We start from the raw sequence: 21,658 nt of genomic DNA on the forward strand, positions 1-21,658 counted from the left end.
CATTATGCTACAACATTTGGTGCTGTGGGCTTAGGAAATCCAAGATGGCCGAAAAAGCCCACATGTGCGCCAGAATCTATGAAAACCGCGCAGTTTGTGCGCACACCAAAATGGTCGCCTGACTTGCCACCCCCCGGTGCGGGTGTGCTGGGTCAGAAGAGCCATGAGTGAAATGGGGTGCCAAAGAGAAAAACAGCAGTGCCTGTTCGCTAGAAAGCACTTTAAAAATCACCCTTTGTTTCTCTGAAGGCAAGCTCAGAATGCCCATTTCAAACATTGCAGAATATCCAACAATCTCACTGAACACCAGCAGACATTTGACAGAATAAAGTATTGTGGGCATACAAAATCTGGAAAGAGGATGAGCCTAAAATAATGTTCATAGCAAAACTGGCTGAGCTGTGGATTTCAGCAGTTTAAGTAAATTTGGACTGAAAGACACCAAAAATCTAAATGTTTAAAAGAAATGAGTGACCTACTTTTGAGTGTCACATAGGTTTCAACTGTTTAAATGTCATAGTTTTAAACTTAGAATCAGCATTCTAGCTGCATGTGTAAAAATTGTTAGTTTATTTGAATGCAGAAAACTGGGTAACTAGAAGTGACATTAGCTGGGGCCTGGCTTAAGGAACTGAATTCTGCCTGACATCTACCCCCACAGGAGTTAAAACCTGCTCATCCACTCTTCCCCTTGCCAAAAGGAGTTGTCACCTCTCTGATTAGGTTAGGGGTGGAGCAGCTACAGGGAGTTGAACAAAGGCCTGTCCTGGGCCCAGGCAGATGGTTTATTAGGGTAGTCGTAAATGGCTTCCTTTTCAACAATGGGCCTTCCAGGGCCCAGGCAGATTGTTTATTAGGGGGACCGTAAAATAGCTTCCTCTTGGCAGAAGCTGGGAGGGGCAGGGTCTCTGAGCTTGGCAGAAACTGGATAAACTGGTTTCTACACCATGTGACCTGGGAAACCACACCCCTTTGGGGCCAGAACATAAATCTAAAAAGATGGATCATTCATAGAGCGGACTTGTGAAAATTTTATAAGTGATATCATTATTCTTGTGATTTTTCTGTGCACATTTGAAGACGTGTTAGGACCCGGTGGTATGTTCAGGGGGGTTTTTAGCGGAAAATAGGATATTACTCTAAATGTATGTATGTTAAAAATCTGACACTCCACCACCTAATGCCCACATGCTTTGCGAACATTTGTGTAAATGCGGGGACAAATCCAATATTGGTAACCCGACCAAAAAGTGAAATATGTTGCCATTTTTGAACACAAGCTCCTAGAAACGACAGAATTGGAACAGGGGCTACCATCAGTAAATGCATGATGCGTGTATGCAATGCCAAACAACTGTCTATCTATGAAATATGTCTATTAGGATCAGATATAGATTGTGTGTAAAGTTGACAGGGGTGGGTTCTCTGTATCATAAACAGACCTCATCATGATGACACTTCATTTCATTCCCCCAATCAAGGGGAAGAGGAGGAAGTGGCCAATGACAAGTGGAGAGGGGTAGGGCCTAGAAAGCTAGCCTCTCCACCCACTTTCAAAACACATAAAAGCAGACAGTCAGGACAGATAGGGACATTCTATTCCATCTGCTGCGGGACGCTCTGCCGGGAAAATCCATACTTTACCTCCATCAACCTCCAGAGAGCCAACATAGAGACTTCAATCTATCCACCTTCAGAGACCAAGACTTTACTTCAGAATTTGTAGCAGAGAGGTCAACTACAAGCTAAATCCATCTTTAGCAGGCCTCAAATCATTGCCACTATTCACAGCCAGGCGAGCTGTTTGAATTCTTTGCAAGAACTCTTGCCATTTGCCAGAGAGCAGTGTTGCATCCAGAGAGAGACCAGCTGAACCGGAGACCGCTGTTAGCAGAACCAGAGAGCTGACCCAGATCACTGTGAAGTGCCGAGACCAGACCGGAGTCCAGTCCAAAACCTGACCAGATCCGTGGCGAGGCCTAATTCAAAAATATATTGTGAGTACCTAGCAGAACTGTGCAGAACCAATCTCTTAGTTAAAATAATATAATTCAATCTATTTTAATCTAACCAGAACTGCCTCCTAACTCTCACCTGTCATTTGAAAGGCTGTCACCTGTCATTTTCTATCTGCAAGCTGTAACCTGCCGCTTTGAACTTTTAAAATTTCAAATCCGAAAAACGACCTTTATTTAATCGTTCGTATCTCTGGAATCCCACCTTTCCTACAAGCCTAGAACCGACTTCCTACTCCTCATACTCTTGCCATAATCACGATTCTCGCACTCGCGAATTTTACCGCGATTTGCGATTTGGTTAAAAATCCAGCCACGTGTGAAAACAGCAGCTTTCCTTGCTAAAAATTTGTTTGCCTCTTAAGAACCATCCCTGAATCATTGCTAGAGTGAGCCTGGACTAATATTAACTAGATCCCACTCACCCTGAACCTCTAGAGGGAATTAAAAGCATTTTAGCATATTTTTCACTTCATTGCCAGCACATATAAAAGCATTTTGGGCCTGTGTTTCAAACTTCTGTAGTCTAAGCTTGCTGGGGTGAACTGAATTACATTTGATTGCATTTCTGAGAACTGTGTGCTTTACTTCCATTTCCTTGCATTGCATAAAGGGGGGAGTGGATTGCCAGAGAAAAGTGATTACATTGTTTTGTTGAAATCATATTGAGTATTTCTGTACTGCAATTTCATTCCACCTTGCATCCATTTGAAACCATAAAAGTATTGTTGCTATCTTATCCATCCTATAACCACTCATCATTGATTATAAAGAGTGTGCTAGTGCCGGACTATCCATTATTGATCACTGCTCAGATTAAGTGTGATATTCAATTATTAATTTATTATAAAGTGTGATATATATATCTATTGTTTAAATTATCAAATGAACCTTTTAAACTTGCAAAACAGAACTACTTCTTGGCTCAGTGGGGTCAGGGGGATTCCAAGAGAGGGGTGTTATATAGGGGTAGTCATCCAGAACTCATGAACTGGACGTAAAGATATATCAATAAGGGTTTCCATTCAGTATCCCAGACTAGGCATTGTCTTAGCTGTAGTGTTGAATTGAATCCTCTTACAAGGTCCAGGCCCCAGGATGCACGGTTTTCAAGATATTTGCACCACAATGCAACGCAAGGAACTGCACCATGCCAGGGTGAGGTCACAGGTGGGGAGAGAGCACAGAAGGTCCGAATATGCAGCAGCACACCAACTCTCGCCTCCCTGCAGCGTCTGCTCTGGGGTATGTTGGCCAGAAACACGCTAACATTCTCAGTGCTGTTTACTTCAGGGTGCAAAGTACATCAAGTGATAAGCGAATCGGAATAGCGACCTACAGGATCAGTGTTATCATGTCTGTCTGCTGAACCCGTTCGCAAATTGGGTATTTCTGCTGGTCATTTAAGAAAAGGGCTTCTTGTGAAAATCTTTTAGCTAGTTGTCCGCCTCACATTTCTGACCCCTCAAACTCCATAGTACCTAGAAATGTCAATGCCAACTGTTTCCCTGAGTCGATCAGCTAAAAATAAGTGCAGCACCAGAATTTGGAGAGAACCTTAGACTCAAGAGAATGGATGTAGGTATACAAGTCAAAGTTAGGACAGTTAGTCATTGAAACAAACCTATTTCTACTGCATTTGATGTAATGGACCGTGAGGAGACAACATGGTGTTGGGCTGCTACGCTTGCCAGATTGCTGACACTGTTCTAAAGAAATGGGCACTCTTTGCACATGCATTTTGACGGTAATCATATTTTGAGATGAGGGAGCATGCTCACGGGACTGTTTAGCTTGAAACTGTATTGTTTGAGGCCCTAAAATTATACAATTACAAAGAAAACATTGTTTAACCTTCAATATCGGTGTATATAGTCCATCACAGTTAATTGCATAACGCCTGCAATTATATTGATACATGCACATCAAGACTAGGTTGGGTTTACAAAGAGTGAAATGTTGAATTAGGGATTGTTCTAGGGGATGGCTGGCACTGAGAGCTGAAATGTGATTGATTTCCTTTTGAGTCATATGGACTCCAGAAATGGGGATTAACATCGCCTTACTGCAACTTGTAACTCTGCAGGTCTGAGTGGCGGTAATGGTAAACGGGTTGGCCAGCAATTCTCTTGGAATTGCCTCAAACTCGTTAATAGGCCCTTTATATGCGAAAGGCCTTTATCTCCCCCAAGAATGCCCTCGTAAATACTTCCTGACCTTGGATTGGAGGTACCTATACTTTGTACATATACTGAGACCCAGGAAGAAACCTTGCATGCTCCAAATGCTCCTGACAGACCTATCGGTAACAAAGCACAACAGTTGTAGGCTACCACCAGATCTGAGGTAGACATTGATAGACGCACACAACCTTTTTTACGTTTTGAGTGCTGAAGATCTCTGTGAATACCAGTGTGAAACATGTGTTGGCTCTAGTTATACAAAATCTTCTGTTCACTGGAACTGAACAGCTAATTCTGGCTATTTTTGGATTTCAAATAAAAACATTTTGACATCCTTCCCAAACCGATAACTACTACTGTGGTTCTTTATAATTACAATTGTGTGACCTTTGGATGAGACACTATTCAAAGAAATGTGGGATATTAAGATTGCAACAGAGGATTTCAACATCGGATTTTGTAACTCACCATTGTGTTTGCTGTGTTTTGTTAATATACTTAGATGAAAGTTATCTCTTTGCCAGTCACGTTAGGCTTCTCAATAACAGCCCATACCACAGGGTCTTGTCTACAGGCTATGATACGAAAGGGAAAAAGGTTTATGCAAGGAAACTGCTGATCTTGCTTTCCTCCCATTATTAGATTAGTGAACTTGTCACAGGTCATCTCTGCTTCTCAAATTTCCCTGCTATCTTCTTACAAGATACTATTCCTGTAAATTACAACTATTGGATTAGCTTCCGTTAATTCACCTCGCAATCTCACTGTTTTACTCGGAGAGCTAAGGCCTCTCACATTTAGTGACCACATCCAAAACATCTGATGTTGCCAAGATTTTCATGTCCAAAAAGATTTTGATCCTCCAACTAAACTTTCCACCATTTTATAGTCTCCAATAGTCACGCTAACTCGCATGTCAATTTCTCACACCTCAAACCATTTCATCCTCCATTACACCAAATTCATCTGAAAAGAATAAATCATACCCTTACAGGCTTTTGTAACTTTTTCGCTTCACACTCATCCAATGAATTAACAGTGTACAGCTCATGAAGAGGGTGCCTCTGAGACCGCTGCATGGGTTTATAATTCAAAGAGGCATGTTCTGGCCAACTTCTCCCAGCTTTCTGCGATTCCCTTTGCTCTGTGGGTTGTTAGTGCTTGCTTCGTGTCTCACACTCTTCCTATTACTGAGTTTCTGCTGTGTTAAATAGTGTGCTGGCTAGGTATTTCCTTTTCACTGCTGGCAACATTTTTACATTTGCTTGAAAAGCATGAACCTTTTCTGGGAATCGTATAGAAGGATCCCAGGCACCACTTCTGAGGGTTCCTGATTATGTGTGTTCTTTTCCTTCACTCCACCCTCAGCTCAAATATTTTTTAAAAAGAAAATACAATAAGGAAAACAAGCAACGAAATACTGAAATATATTACTAACACAGACAAGAGGTGTTTTGGGCATAAGGGGGTACATTTGGTTGCAAAAAAGTTGGAAAATATGATTGGTAAAAATTCGAGTTTATTATTAAAAAGTAGATGAATAGGGTGCATGCCATCATGTTCTGGCAGTCAGAGACCACTTTCAGGAATGTATTCCTTATATACTGTTTTCACGTTTGAGTCTCTCTAGGTCTTTGTTTTTGCCTTGTAAAAGTCGGGGTCGCTTGCTGACTTTGTCATGGATGCCCCAAATGTCATTTTCATTTGGTCTCACATGGATGTATTTAACATCCAAATGTCAAAGTGGGCGGATCTAAAGGGTACGTACAATGTTCCCTTACTTTTTTGGGAAATCAGTGATCGTTCCCTTACTTTATTAAACAAGAGCACTGCTCCAGGACAGCAAGGTTACCCCTTTATTTACGTATTTAGTGACTTCTTTCCTGCTGGGGATTTGAACCTGGGTCTTTGGGGTAACACTCCAGTGATACACCATGCTGAGCTATCTTGCAGGTTCTGGGTAGTTGTTGTGTTGTTCCTTTGTATAGATTGCCTGGGACATAACACTCATGATCAAGCAGTCACAAAGCCCCATTCTCGGCACTGACATGTGCCTTCTGCAATTACTCATGAATTGCTGCGGACAGCGTCTGTACAGGTAATGGGCAGGGGTGTGTGGCTGTAGCCCTAGGCGTGTCCCTTAAGAGGTGGGAGTGGTGGGTGATTGGAAGGGGGGGGGGCCTGCATAAAGCTGTGGGGGACAATGACCATTCAATGCTGCAATTTTTTTCCTGTGTTCTCGTCTGTCTTAATAGTACAGTGTGGGGTGCAGTGGAGAAAAGGAAGGTATGGTGTTTGCATTGGGGTGTTGAGCATAGGGTCGCTGGTGCGGGACAGCTGGTGCGGGAGTGGGCAGGGGAACATTCAACTACTTTTTTTATTTTTACACTTCCGTATTTACGGAGTGTAAGTGTACAATAAATTGCTCAAAGTATAAAATACGTTCTTTCAATAAAGCTGGGCATAGGGTTTCTTCCACCCCTTCTTCTTTGCAAAATCTACACCAGCCCCACGCATCTTTTAACATGTTCCATCTTTTCAAGACATGATTTTTTTTAAGAATGTCCAAACAAAATCTCATAAAAGAGTTTCTAAATTTACGTGAAGGGTATTTTTCCAAGTAAAATTCCAACAAAGGTTTAAATTTCCAGCACGAGTAAGCTTGACTCACCATTTTGGATTGTGCAACTGCATTAAGAGTCTATTGCCAATCGTTGCATTTCAATATGTATTTCACTTTTAAAGGATTAGTTGATAGCATCTCTAGCGGAATCCCTGCTTTCTCCAAAGTCTCATCAATGTACACTTTCAATTTCATACAAAAGTTATTAAATGGGTCTTTCCCAGCTATAGTGTACAGTGATTTAGGATCGTTGACCAGACATTTTCTCCACAACAACATTTTTTTCCAGATAATAATAGATCTCAGCGATTGTAGACCAAATTCATATCTAATTACTTCTATCGGTATATTCTTCGGAATAAAGTATAAGACACCTTTCCATATCACACTTTCCAGTTTTTTCATAAAATCATTATTTTCAAGATCATAAAATTCTAAACTATATACCAATTTAGGGATACATGACATTGTATAAAATTGTTTCAGCGGTATCGGGCTGAATCTACCTTTGGTGGGTTACATTTGGTTGGACGGATTGGGGTCACCTTTTCACATCATTCTCCCCTGTGATCAAGCTTTTCAAGTTTGGGCCTGATTACTTATGAGCTGCCTTCTTTTCTGGCTCGCAGACGTACAAGGACCCTTTCTCTGCACGCTCTCAAATGATTTTTTCCAAAGGCATTTGTGAGCTTCATGTGTTGTTTGTGTAACAAAGTCCCATGCTTGAAGTTAGTGGTTAGCAGTGTGGGTCGGCCTGTGGCCAGGGACCCCCAATGCAGATCCTCTGCATAGCAGTGGGCCGTTACAGGGCCCGTTGCTCGACCAAAACCTCCTTTTTAGCCTCGACTCCCACTTGAAAGACAATGCACGTGTTTTGCCTTATAAAAGCCTGCCTAATGAAAGAAAAGCTACAGCCCACTTTATCCTAGTCAAACAACATAAGGGAAATTATAAACACCGCAATGCACTTGTCCTGGATTGCATACAATTGCCAGAAAAAACAGGAGGGAAAATGCACAGACAGCCACAGGCATACAGACTGCTCTCGTTCACTCTGGGAATCTTTCTAAAGCAGGCGAACAGCACAAGCGTAAGCTGCAGAATTGTATTTTGGAAATTTGATCAGTTTCAGGCTCTGCCAAAAGAAAATGCTGGATCATAAATCCTAAGAGGTAAAAAAAAAAACATTTGTATTTTTAATAGCCACGCCCTAGCCCCACAACACCCAAATGGGATGCTTAGTAGCTGTGGAGTCCCAGAATGTTTTTACATTTTTTTTTTTAATTTGATATAGCTGATAAATCAACTTTTCAAATATACATAAAATGTTTACATTTTTCCAAGATCTTCACATAAACAGAATTTAAATATACAACTTATCTTGACACAATACTTATATCAACAAATGCATAACAATTCATTATATACAATATTAAAAAATAATTTTAAAGGAAAAGAGAAAAAATTGATATAAAACACATATTCTAATTAAGAAGTTCTAGCATTAACCTTAGGATATACTTCATCAAGGAATTGTACGATTGATTTCCATATGGTGAATTTGACACTTTGGAATAACGTAATCCATGTCTCTTCATCATCTACAGCATGTAGGAAATTTAGCTTGTTGGATAAATGCCTTTCACGTTGCATATTTAATTGCGGGCAGGTAACTATAACATGTTGCAATGTTTCGCGTTTTGTAGGATCTTTACAAAATCTACAAAAGCCCAAGTTGGGTGGTACAACTTTCTGCCTAACAAGAATTTCTCTTGTCGGCCACTAGTTTAATCTAAATCGTAAATATTTCTTCTTTATGATTAGGGAAGGACACTTCAGCAAATAAGTGGACATACAGCATAGTTTCTTATGTCCAAAGGTGTGAGTCTCAAAATCCTTATGTTTTAAACAAGTTTCTCTATTTTCTATCCAATCCCAATGGTAGAATTTGATTTTGGCACAGGTTTGATTTTCGAGGTGTGACTTGATGGGTATGTCTGCTTCGGTTAATGTATTCAAAACTAAGTTACGCCATTTATTTGGGAAATTAAGTTTAGATAGAGCTAGTTCACGGGCTACCACACTCAACATATTATTGGTTTCTAAACCTGTGAGACATTTTCTAAAAAAGGAACACATGCGCCATTTAACTCGACTTGCTAAAGAAACAATTCCTAATTCAAATCTTTCTTGTAGTCCCAGAAATACACCAGACCAGGACATGGGTGGGAGTGGCAGACCGAAGGCAGGCTGGATCACAAATCCTAAGAGGTCCAAAAATAAAATGTGTATTTTTAATATCCACACCCTAGCCCCACAACACCCAAATGGGATGTTTAGTAGCTGTGGAGTCCCAGAAATACACCAGACCAGGACATGGGTGGGAATGGCAGACAGAAGGCAGGCAGAGAGAGGCAGGGTAACTTAAAGAACTTCAAACTCGCTGCCCCACCTATAGGCTCTTTTTCATTAGACCCACTCCCAGGGGTGTCTCTGGAAGGAAGCCGCCTCAGCCAATGATAGCGGAGTGCTCCCTTTGAGCCACAGCTGCAACCCATCACTGTGAGAGCCAGCCAAGTGGATATGATACTATAAAAAGATCCACAGTACAGCTAATTTGTTGGAGAGCTTGAGAGCAGATCAGATCGCATTTGGAGAGACTGGAGGGGAGCAAGATGTAGGAAGCCCGAAGAAGGGAGTTGGTGAGACTAGTGAGGGGAGTACAGTATCCCTGAGGGACTTTGAGGAAGATGGGGGGAGGCTATGGCTGGGGTTTGGTAAGCTTAAGGTTTGGACATTAATGTAGGAGGCTGAAAGGGTATTGGAGGCGGTTGGTGAATGTTTAAGGAAGAGCTGGGAGCATTTGTGGAAGCGGAAGTTGGTAAAGTTATGAGAGAAGATAGTAGGTTGTTGGAGGAAGTTGGCATGGTTAAGGAGGAAGTTGGTGAACTTAAGGAGGAGGAGGCTGGAGTGTTGTTGGAAGATGTTAGTTAGCAGCAGAAGGAAGGTAAGCAGTATAAAATACGTTCTTTCAATAAAGCTGGGCATCGGGTTTCTTCCACCCCTTCTTCTTTGCAAAATCTACACCAGCCCCATGCATCTTTTAACATATTCCATCTTTTCAAGACATGATTTGTTTTAAGAATGTCGAAACAAAAGCTAAGCAGGAGGTGGTTACCCAAGAGGTAAAATGGGGCACAGTCAAAGAAGGAGATGGAGTTAAGAAGGAACTAGTTGCAGGCTTCAAGGAGGAGGTGGTACAACATCCAAGGGAGAAAGGAGGTGAAGTTAGAGAAGGAAGTCGAGTTGAGGAGGAGGTAGTTGGAGTTTAGGCAGGAGGGGAGCAGCAGGGGAAGTCAGGGAAGTAGGCTGGGGTAAGAGTATCAGGAGGTAGCAGGGCAAGTAGAAGTTGGAGGGAAGGTATTTGTATCAAAGGAGGATCGAGAAGGGACACAGGACAGAGTGGTAAAGAAGGTAGAGGACGTCCACCCCCAGGAGTTAGTGGAGGGCGAAGACCAGAATGGAGAACCAAGAAAGTTGAGAGAGAGACAGACATTGGCATCTGTGATCTGAATGGGCAGATATCCCAAGGTGGAAGGAGGGTTGAGCATGAGGCGTGGTGGCAAGGCCCGTGGGCTGATTAAGTTCCTCTGGCCGGGCCTGCTCTCGAGCCCCCTGGATTCGGCTGAGCCAGAGACCATCCTCAAGCAGAACACCAGGGCAGGATAAGCCCGGAGGGGCGCCGACCTCCTGTCTCCCTGCGACGCCAGTGCTGTTCACTTACGTTGATGGGAACTGGCACCACAGGGTCCTTTTTCTTTTTTAACTTTAACCTATCGGGAGCAGGGGACACCCCAGCAACTCCTGCTCCCCGTGTTCACAATAATGGCTCTGAATAGTAGAACTATTAGAAATTATCAGCTGTATGTAGTTTTTGTACTGCCGAAATTCGACCAATTCTACCATTTGTTTTTTTTCCCGCACATTTATACAGATACCATTTTCGTTGTCCATGAATTAATCGAAAGCGAAATGTCTGTGGAAGAAAATACCCAAACTTATTTGAATGAAAAGGACTTTCGTTTTTTTCTACGGCAGACATTTCTGGCAATCCGCTCCCCCCCTGCCCCTTACTTACCTGTTGGTGGCACACCTCGCTGTGTGCAGCCGGCCCACAGCGACGCCATTTCCCTTCACTTACGTGGATTCTTTTTTTTACTTTAACCTCTCACGAGCGGGGGACACCCCTGCAATCCCTGATGCCATTATAGTGAACAAGGGTGGGGGGACAACCAGGCAACCCCTGCTCCCCTTGTTCACTGTAATGGCTCCGAATGGTAGAATTGTTAGACATTTTCGTCCGTACGTTATTTTGGTACATCCAAAATTCCAACAATTCTACCATTCGTTTTCTTTTTTTTCGTACATTTATACGGATACCGTTTTTGTTTCCAGGTGTAAAGAAATAAAATCAAATCAGTCTGAACATTTTAAATAAATACTAGCAAGTGTGCTCCATTGATTTGTTTTTCTTTGGAATTGTGTTTTTCAGGAGTTTTGTTTTACTGCATTTCGCCGACCAAGAGACACATACGCTGTGTGCAGATGGTGCTGGAATATGGAGCAGATGTTAACAATTGCACCACTGACGGGCGCTGCGTGCTCCTGCTAGCCTGCGAACAGGCAATGGCCTGCAAAGAAATGTGCCTGAAGCTGCTGGAGAAGGGAGCTGATCCAAACGTCATAAATCCAGTAAGAGATTTAAATAAAATATATATATATATATATGCACAGTTTTAAGTGGACACGTATGTTCATTGGTTCTTGTACAGAGGGAGGTTTGGACATGTAGTCATGTGAAACGGAAACTTCACTCGGGAGTCAAGAAAACCCTGTGCTTTATTTGATGTGCACAGTGGTTTCCATATCAAAATATCAGAGCTGAAAATATAGTCTAAACATTCTTGTAATATTTTCTTTTTTTATTCAACGCCCACTAAAGATAGTCCATATATGGACCACCCACTCAATCTATTGACACCCATGCAATCTTTTTTTTCTTTAACATGTGCAGTATATGCTGCCTTGGTGGTGTGCATTTTTAACAAATGTGTTACATCACTCTGCCGCCAAGCCTCCCTCTGGCTTTTCTGCACGCCTTAAAACACCCCTTTCTGTTGTTTTCTCTATTTATCAAAGATGTAAAGTCCACGGTCCTACTATTTCTCTTTCAACCCCTAACATCTTGTGTCACAGAAAAAAGGCTTTTTTTAATTGAAAAAATAGTTGTACAATAAACTTATTTTATTTTCTAGTTTCCATATTTACATGTCAGTCTGGTAGTTTTGTCATGCTTTTATGTGTTTAGCGTGACGTACTCTTCATTTTTATACAAACATAGATTATAGTAGGTTTTCCTAACCAAGTATGCCTTCAGTTCTTGAATTATACATATTCCATGCATTGAAGTCCTGTTAAAAATAAGCATTTAAATAGCCAACAGTTTGATCTGACTACTCACTCCTGACATGGGGCAGCATGGGAGCAGTAAAGTCATTTAATTTCTTTGACTACTGTGTAAGGCAGATTCCCCACCTTAAAATGTGCTGATCCAGACATGTTTTCTGGATATAAGAACATTATCTGATTTGTGATTGCTCATGAACAGCTTCAAACTGGCCTTTTTGATTGAGTGAATGCTTTCTTTATATGTAAACATTTGCTAAGTGGCCATTGTATGGTTTTTCAGAAAATGAGCCCTGTCCAATGATGTCCTGTTCATGCATCACTTTGTTTTATCAATATCTTTGGTAATTATTGGGCCAACTTTTTGAGGACGATGTGTAAGAAAAGCCACAATATTGTGTTTCGAAAGAGAATTATTTATTTGAAACGACGATTGTTACTGTGCTGTGACATTTGCACAATGACATCTTTCAAACGGTAAATACTTTCAAGTCCTTGATTAATTCCCATTTTGCAAATGTGTTTTCTGTGTGTTGTGCGCTCCATTTCCCATTTGTCTAACCGTATGCCCACCTTTCTCTGTGCCTGCTTTTTGAGTGGTCACATGCCGCATCTTTGCATGTCCCATAACCCTTCCAGAAATATTTACAGCAACTCTTTTATTTTCTGTTTGTCCTGGTTTAAAGACTGAAGTGCGTCAAAGATTACCAAATCACACCAAGATTCATAACCTTATCAATGGTGGACAAGAGTGGATCAAAAATCACGGATCCTTTGAGAGATTTAATGAGTCATATAGAGCAATTTTTGGAACAAGAAGCATTATTTCTGTTTTTGCAGGATTTAGTTTTAAGACATTTGGCAGCATCCAATTCTGGACTTCAGATATATACCTAGCAAGATTATCCCAAGATTAGTGATTCTAAAAAAGACTTGCATGTTGTCTGTGTAAGAGTGGTACTGATAGAGCTGATATTTCTTAAACAAAATCATAAGAGGTTGAATATATATTAAATAACTAAGGGGGTAGGGGAACCGTTTGGGAGCCCACAAGGCACATGTTGAGCAATAAGGGCCTAGCCATACCTTTTGGGATCTATTAGACAGAAAAGATTCAAACCAAGCCCAGGAATTGTTTGACAGGCCGACCAAAGAGTGGTTCAAGATGTTTCTCTCTGATAAAGAACAGATGGTAAACATTGGCCGATTTACCTCAGAACCCATTGTGTTAGTCTCTGATATTCCCAAGGGGTCCCCTTTATCGCCATTGCTGTTGAATTTGTATATGCAGTCCTTGATGAGTATCTTACAAAAGTTCCAGCTACAATACCACTTGCATGCGGATGATAGTCAAATCTTTGTCAAAGTATCTAGCCTTCCGACACATTCACCCCCTTGGTGGAAAGGCTTAGCCAAGGTGCATGACTGGCTGACCAGCAATGGCTCACAACTGAACCCCAGTGAAACTGAGGTATTTCTTCTTGGCCCGAGATTGATGCTTAACAACCTTCACTTCACTCCCAACCCCCTCAACATTTTGGGCTTCCCACTTCCTATGCTTCATGGGTGAGAAATCTGGGGACCTTATGGGATCAGGATTTCTCATTCGCATCACAAATTAATGAAGTGTCTAGAGTAGCTTTCTTTCACCTTCGACTATTGAAACAAGCCTTATTCTTGAATGGGCTCATCCCCCAACATATATCTCAAATTTGGAATACATGGACACACCCCAGTAGGGAATGAGACCAGGAGAAAGATTGCAAGTTGAACAAAGTTTTATATCAGATAAAATATGCATGCAGAGAACTCTGCTGCCCCAAGAGCACAGTGGCAAACATTACAAGGGCACCACATTATAAGATTGAAACGCGAGACACTTCGGTATAGGTACCTGATACTTGAATGTCATAGGCTCAACGTGCAGATAGAGTATGGATACATAGGAGACAGTTGCACCTGATTGGCTCGGGGCTTGAGTGTTTGTCGAGCAGCATGTAGGTCAGCTGGGCTCATCTCCGTGAGGTGAAGGTCAGACACACACGATGAATCATAGCTAACTAATCTAACTTAGCAAAACAGGAACTGAAGGCATGCAACAAATAACATTTGAAAAAGTGGACAGTCATGGGGATGCTGTGGAGTTCATTTTGTTTGATATCTGATTGATTTTGCTCTATGAACCCTGATGCCTGGCTCCAGGTGCCCACCTTGGATGTTTTCCTCTGCTTGATGCCTCATGATATAAGCAGACATGTGTTAGGTTTACCAGTGAAATACAACGGTAGGGGATTAGATCTGGGGTGGGTAGTTGGCCTGTTCATAAAATGGGGGTCAGATGTGTATCTGCATCAAGAGAGGTTGGGGCACTGTGGCTTCTCAAGGTGGGGGTCGAGGGGCCATAGACAGGTTTGTGGAGACGGATGGGCAGACAGGCGGTGGGTCTGCTCCGGTCACACACAGGGCAGTGAGCTCAGAGGAAGAGAAAGAATACTGTATCTGTTTGCAACACTTCACGCCTGGGCTTCCGTGAGAAAAGAGCTTGTGCGATGCAGCCCGAGGATGAGGAGGAGGAGGAGGTGTTGGGGGCGGCTGGGCTGGCTGTGCGTGGCACTGGACAGTAGGAGAGATAGCTTTTGGAAATCATTGTGCGGCCTAGTAAAAAGATGGAGTTTGTGGTAGTATAAATTGAGTCTTTATGTGTCATCCAATGGCTCCTGTCCTCTGACGTCAGGGGACAGAATGTGGGGACGTCTCTCGCGATTGCATGAGCATAAGATTGATCCCATACAGAATGTACAGGGGGGGTCTAAAGGACCCTTCCTCCCTTAGACTCTTTATCTGCAGGAATATTGTCATCTTGTCACTAGTACCCTGAACAATTCTTACATTGATTACAACAATGCCTTATATGCTGATCTCCTGAATGATCAATTACACAGACTCTAAAAGATTCAAAACGCAGCGATACACCTTATTTTCTGGCTCTCTAAAGCTACCTCTATTATTTCATACCGGCAAGAGATGCTTTGACTTCCGGTCCAGCAGAGGATACAATTTAAAATCCTGTGCTGGGTCTGTAAATGTAAACTGGGCCTTGCCCCACCTTACCTAAGCGCACTTTTGAAATGGTACCAAAGTGTTTAAGGTCAGCACACAGTAACCTTTTAGTAATCCCTCACACACGTTGCCTTTCTAGGGATGGCAGATGCTTTGCAGTAATTGGCCCCACATTGTGGAACCAACTTCCTTTGGAGTTATGCAAGGCTAACATCCTACTTATATTGAGGAAAAACATCAAAAGTTTTCTCTTGCGCTGATTCATTCCAAGGTCTTCTATTTGGTTCACCTATTTGACATCTGCGCCCAGAAACTGGTCCTCTGGTCCAGTTCCTTTGGATCAGGGCGTTATGAATTTCAAAGACTTGAGACGAGTAAAGAGAATATTATGGTTGACTGTTTTGAAAACACCAGAGAGGTGTAACATTCTAACATTATCAAGGCAGATCTACGATCATCATCTGCGGTAGCCAGAATCTGATCCAGACTGTTAGAATGCAGTCTCCATCTCATGCCGGGGTGGAAAGCCAGACTGATGACCTATAAAAGTTCATGGGATTCCACAAAATCTGAAAGTTGTACTGATACCACCTTTTGCAATCGTTTGAAAATGCATGACAGACTAGCAATTGGGCAGTAGTTACTCATGGTGATAGGATCCAGCAAAGTTATTATTCTTTTTTTATTAGTGGGGTTATAATTGCTTGAATTGGTTAGGGACTATGCCTTGTGGGAGAGATTAATCACAGAAGCAACTGGTGAGGCAACTAAGTCAGAAGAAGGGTATGAATACAATCTGCTGATATGGGTTATAAACGGAAAGAACGCTACAAGGAAATAAGTGACAATTCTGATGGAGACATGTTGGAACGTTGAGATCAGTGAGGGAGAGTGGCATTATACTTGTAGGCAGACTAGGGAGGTTTCTATGTAAACTACTTAATTTTAATTATCTCCCCAGGACTTAGCATGCACCACTATCTCTGCATACAATCTTCCTAGAATTGTCTTATCACTGTCTCAGATGCTGATGTTCTTCTTGTGTGGGCCTGCAAAGCAGTGAACTCCTTTTGGACCGAGTTGCTCAGGCAGCCTGGCTGCATGTTGTGGGAGACTGATTTGATGTCTCCACTGCTCAGTGTACTGGGTTATACTGCAGACCTCCTTACAAACTGCACAAACTGGTGGATCTTGGGCTCTTACAGGCCAGTCATCGAATTGCAATGGTTTGGTATGGTTGTGGCAAAGCATTGCGAAAATAAGAAAGAAACATTGGTGTTCAGGAGCAGGATCTGGTTGATATGGTAACTGGAAATGCAAAGGCATGAATTTACTGAATCAGAACATTTTATTACTTGTGCCTCTGGGCCATTTAAACCAAAGCATGGGGTAGTTTACACTGTTTTTCCCAATCAGCAGTCTTCTTTGAAAGTCCATGCTTTCATCCTTTACTGGATCCTTCCTTTGCCTGCTCACCCACTGGTGTAACAGGGGCTCCTGCAGCCCCCACATTGTGGAGGAGCCCCAGAGCAAGTGGGGGCCCCTAAGGCTGGCCAGTCACACAGCAGGCACTGCAGGGTCCTTTGCTTCTGTTAGCATCCGGGTATCAACATTGTTTTCAAACCATGTTTTTGGGCCGTTTTTCCTAAGGGAATCAGGCTTCCTTCCATAAAACTGGAAGTGGGCCCGAATTATTTTAGGAAGAGGCCCAAACATGGATGCAACCCCACAACAATGATGAGAGGGGGCACTCTGGTCATCAACATCGTTTTCAACATGTGTTTTTGGGCCCTTTTACTAAGGGAATTTGTGCTTGCTTCTATTAAATGGAAGTGATGCCGAAATCCCCTCACAAAGAGGGCCAGATGCAAACCCACAACAACGGTTAGATGGGGTTACTATTCGACACCAGGATTGTGAGAAGATCCGAAAGCAGCAGCATGGGAAGGTAAGTAAAAGAAGTGTGAGTTGTGATAGTGCCGCCTTCACAGCCCTGCAGTCTCTCTCCTTCTGGTATGCAGTGAAGAGTTTGAAAAGTTTTCTTTTTCTGCAACTCTCTGTGTGTCTGGACATGTGGAAGTGTTGGTGGGGGTCTGGTGCTGCCTTTGGAGGAAACTGGTGAAGCACATAAGACGACCTCAGTGAGTTTTGGCCCTCTTCCCACCAGGGGTGTCTGTGCACTCAATGTGGTCTTGCTAAGCAGAGTACTGTGCCAGCTTGCAGGACGGGCAGGTGCTGGCTGAGGGAGCGGCGGCCGCAGGCACTCCAGCGGCGGTGCAAGGCTCACTGGCTCGTATCCCCGAATTTGATGTATCTGGGGCCCAGCTGCTCTGAGCAACAGGTGGAATTTATGGTTGAGGCACCTGGAAATGTTTTTCGCAGCGGTAGGGGAGGTGAATGATCAGGCAAAGAAGTCGACACTATTGTATGCTGCAAGAGTAGCAGTGTTGAAGATTTTTGAGATGTTACAGGCGGAAATGACTCCTACGGAGCGGTGAAGGACTCTCAAAAGGCCCACTTCATTCCAGTATTGAACATGGATTATGAGAGGTTCGTAATGTGTGCAGCTAAGTAGAGGAATGACGAGTCGATGGACTCTTTTCATGGCAGGCAGCTGGTGGCCACATGTGCATGGGCCGATGAGGAGATGATTGTGCGCTACCAAATAATTCAAGGGTGTGCCTCCCGAAATATGCGCCGACAGGTTCCGAGGGAACCAGGGCTCACTCTGGTGCATATTCTAGAGTTGGGGCATTCCTATGAGCTGGCGGACACTAGGGCCTCCAAGATGGATCAAGCAATGAAGATGGCAAAGTTGGAGGACGTCTGTGTGATAGGGCGCCAACAAGGTGTCAGGGGAATGCGACTTAGAGTGGATCCTCGGAGAGACAAGGGACCTAAAATGCCGAAACACTGCACCCTGTGCGGATACAAACTCCCGCATGCAATCAAATTTCCAGTAAAAGGGCGAGTGTGTGGGAGATGTGGGGCAGTTGATCATTTTGCACGAATGTTCAAAGCCCCAGGACTAGTAGTTATGCCAGGAAACATGTTTGCCCAGAGACGTTTCCCGAGGCTGGCCCAGGTAGATCAGGAGGAGGATCAGCCGGACCAAGGGCCAGAACCAGAGGACAATGATGAAGACGTGTTCTTCATCTCCAGTCTCAGTGATCTAAAAGTCAAGAAAGAGGCAGCCAAAAAAGTGCAGTGTCTGTTGACGGATGTAATATTCCGGTACTGATTGACACTGGGGCATCCGTGAGTGTGATGGCCCTGGAACACTATGAGGCATTACCCAGCACGTCAGTCTTGGCCTGGGTGAAAGTGAGAATTTTCACCTTTGGAGGTAAACAACTGTTGTCGCTCAAAGGGGCATTCGTCTCGAAAGTGCATCATGGACCAAACACTATCAAAGTGAGGTTCTTTGACACTGATGTCAGCAGGGACACTCTATTGAGTTGTGCCGCAGTAGAGGCCCTCAAAATTGTTAGTTTTGCATGTGGGACTACGTGGAGGACATTCACAGAGTGCTGCGGAAATTTGAAAGTGTGTTCTTGGGTATAGGAAAACTGGCGGGTGAGCCGGTGAAACTACATATTGATGGTCTCCCCTGCAGTGGTGGCAAGGAAACCGAAACAACCAGAGTCGGTTCAGATTTGTGTGGATATCTGCCTGCCCAACAAGGCCATCGAGCAGGAACGGCACCTGACGCCCACCATAGACATCACTGCAGAAATACAAGTAGCAAGGTTCTTCTCAAAACTGGACCTCCGGGCGGCAATCATCAGGTGGTACTGCAACCCGAGTCACGGGACATTACAACATTCACGACTCATAAGGGTTTGTACAGGTATAAGTGACTCAGCTTTGGTGTATCATCAGCAACTGAGGTATTTCAGAACATTTTATGTGGAGTGCTGGCCGACCTAGAAGAGGTCATAAACATCAGTGATGACATTTGGGTCTTTGCCGTGTCAGTGACTGAACATATGGACAGGCTTGAAAAGACACTTGAGAGGTTCAGGTCCCTGGGACTCACCCTCTTCAAGGAAAAATTTGAATTCTTTAGGAAGAAGATTTAGCTTTTCAGGTTCGTGTTACAGCAGGGAGTTGTGTCACCAGATCCCAGAAAGGTGAAGGACATCAAGCAGGTGAAGCCCCCAGAATCAGTCACGAAAGTGAGAGGCTTCCTCTGGATGGTAACATACTGTGGGCGATTCATCCGGAATCTGGCGACATTGTCCGAGCCGTTGTGGAATCTAACAAAGAAGGGCACTGGGTGGCAGTGGGGCTCCTTAGAACAGAGTGCCTACGAGGAAATCAAGATGGCCCTCGCGCATGACAGCACAATGGCATTTTTCAACCCAGCCGTAGCATCAGAGATTATGGTGGATGCAAGCCCATTAGGACTAGGGGTCGTGCTGACCCAGCAAAACTATAAAGGTGAAGTGCAACCTGTGGCATTTGTGAGAAGAGCCTTGACGGATACCTAACAGCTCTCTGGGGTGCACGCATTTTAGGCTGTATGTGTTGGGGAGACAGCTGATGGATGTGACCGACCATAAGCCGCTGCTACTAATCATGGCCGGAGCGTCATCAAAGTCACTGGCTCGAATCAAGCATTGGATGCTGGCATTATTGAACTACGACGTCTGGTTGGTGTACTGGCCAAGGGTAAACAGGGTCACAGATTACCTGTCCCGACATCCAAGGAAGTCCGAAATGGAGTCTGGCAGAGGAGAGATGAATGTCGAAGAATTTGTCAGGCTGAAGGTGGAGTCCAGCACCCCGAACTCAATGTCTATTTAAGAGCTGCAAGTTCTGCAAGCGACAAATGTTTCTGCCTACTCCGTGAGGTCCTGGCCAAAGGAGAGTGGAAATGGGCTCTGATGGGGCTAGACAAACACACACAAGACGCAAAGCTGGCACTGGAGCAGCTATCAAAGGTGAGGTACGAGTTGTGTTTTACTAAATTGGGGCTGCTATTGCGAGGACAGAGGATGGTTGTGCCTTCAGTGTTGGTCTCCATAGTAATAGCACTGGCTCATCAGGGACATCAGGGGTCAGCCAAGACCAGGTCAAGCTTAAGGATGATGGTCTGGTTCTTCAACTTAGAACAGCTGGTGGATGCTTTTGTGAGGAATTGCGCGTGGTGTCAGGCTGAAGCCCCAGTGCAGAGAGAGACCCAAATTGAGTCAATGCACAGGGGCACTGGACTGTGACAGATTTTGCACATGGATTTCGGATCTGTATCCAGAGATGTACACTTTCTAGTGGTAATTCACGAATGGACCTGGTATCCAAAGGTGGAGTTTGTAGAATCTACCTCGTTTGAGAACATGGTGCCGATGGTGGAGAAGATATTTGCCTCTCATTAATTTCCGGAAGATGGATGTACCGATAATAGACACTTGTTTCATGGAGAGAGCTTTGTAAGCTTTATGATCGAGTCTGGAATCAGGCACAGAAAAGAAAATCTCCACTGTGGTCTAGAGAAAATGGGGAAGCGGAACGTTTCATGCAGACCCTGAACAAAGTGTGGCGTGGATTCCGCAAGAGCCGATAGATCCAGGCCCACACATGGGAAAAGGGTCCCGGGGAGCACAGGTCGGGGGGAACCCCAAAGTGAGTCCAGGTGCCGTCAGTCCCATTTGAAGGACTATGTACTGGACAATTAATGTGCTGTCAGCCTTGCACCTGTGGACCCCAGAGACTGGTTTTGCGTGATTATCAATCCTAAAGCCATTGTTCATGTTTGATTAATATGTTAACAGTTTTTTTTTATGTCATGTCAATTGTTATGAAAAAGGAGGAGTGTGGTGACGTAGCGACGTTGCGTACGCGACTGTCAGGTTTCCTTCTCTTATTCAAGTTTCCTTTTTATTATTATCCTTTTCAGATTAGCTTTGTGTGGGTGGGAAGTTTTCCATTATAGTTGGTTAGGCCTTAACTTGTTGATTCAGAATCCTGGTTCTGACCCAAGGCAAGATGGAGCCTCACAGTGACAGCTCTGATTGGCTGGAAGACAATGCTGAACAACAATGAACATTTTAAACTGTCACTCTGTGCCTTTCATCATCAAAACCCCATCTGAGAGGACGTGTTCAGTGGCTGCTCCTGCTTTAGTATTAGGCCTGGTGGATTTTATCCTTCAGATCTCAGCAGTTGAGCGGCTACTTTCTTGGGGGTTCAGGAGAAGTCTTCAGCTGGCATGAATTCGTTTTGAAGATAGGAAAAGCAGGAAACCTTTGTGAATTCGCTCAGGAGATAAGTGACTTTATTTCTACTGTAAATCTGTTCATCTCAATAAC

General features: G+C 43.6%; 1 protein-coding gene across 6 annotated transcripts in view; it reads left to right on the forward strand.

Moving 5' to 3' along the window:
• ANKEF1 (ankyrin repeat and EF-hand domain containing 1) overlaps nt 1-21,658 on the forward strand; it is a 349,443-nt gene that overhangs the window by 132,063 nt on the left and 195,722 nt on the right. For all 6 annotated transcript variants that reach the window (XM_069608310.1, XM_069608313.1, XM_069608309.1 and 3 more), the window contains one exon: nt 11,374-11,573. In XM_069608310.1, the coding sequence (XP_069464411.1) occupies nt 11,374-11,573 (200 nt within the window). The remainder of the gene's footprint in view (nt 1-11,373; nt 11,574-21,658) is intronic.

Source organism: Ambystoma mexicanum, chromosome 4q (genome assembly GCF_040938575.1).
Source record: "Ambystoma mexicanum isolate Mex_15411 chromosome 4q, UKY_AmexF1_1, whole genome shotgun sequence".
Classification (NCBI taxonomy): Eukaryota; Metazoa; Chordata; class Amphibia; order Caudata; family Ambystomatidae; genus Ambystoma; species Ambystoma mexicanum.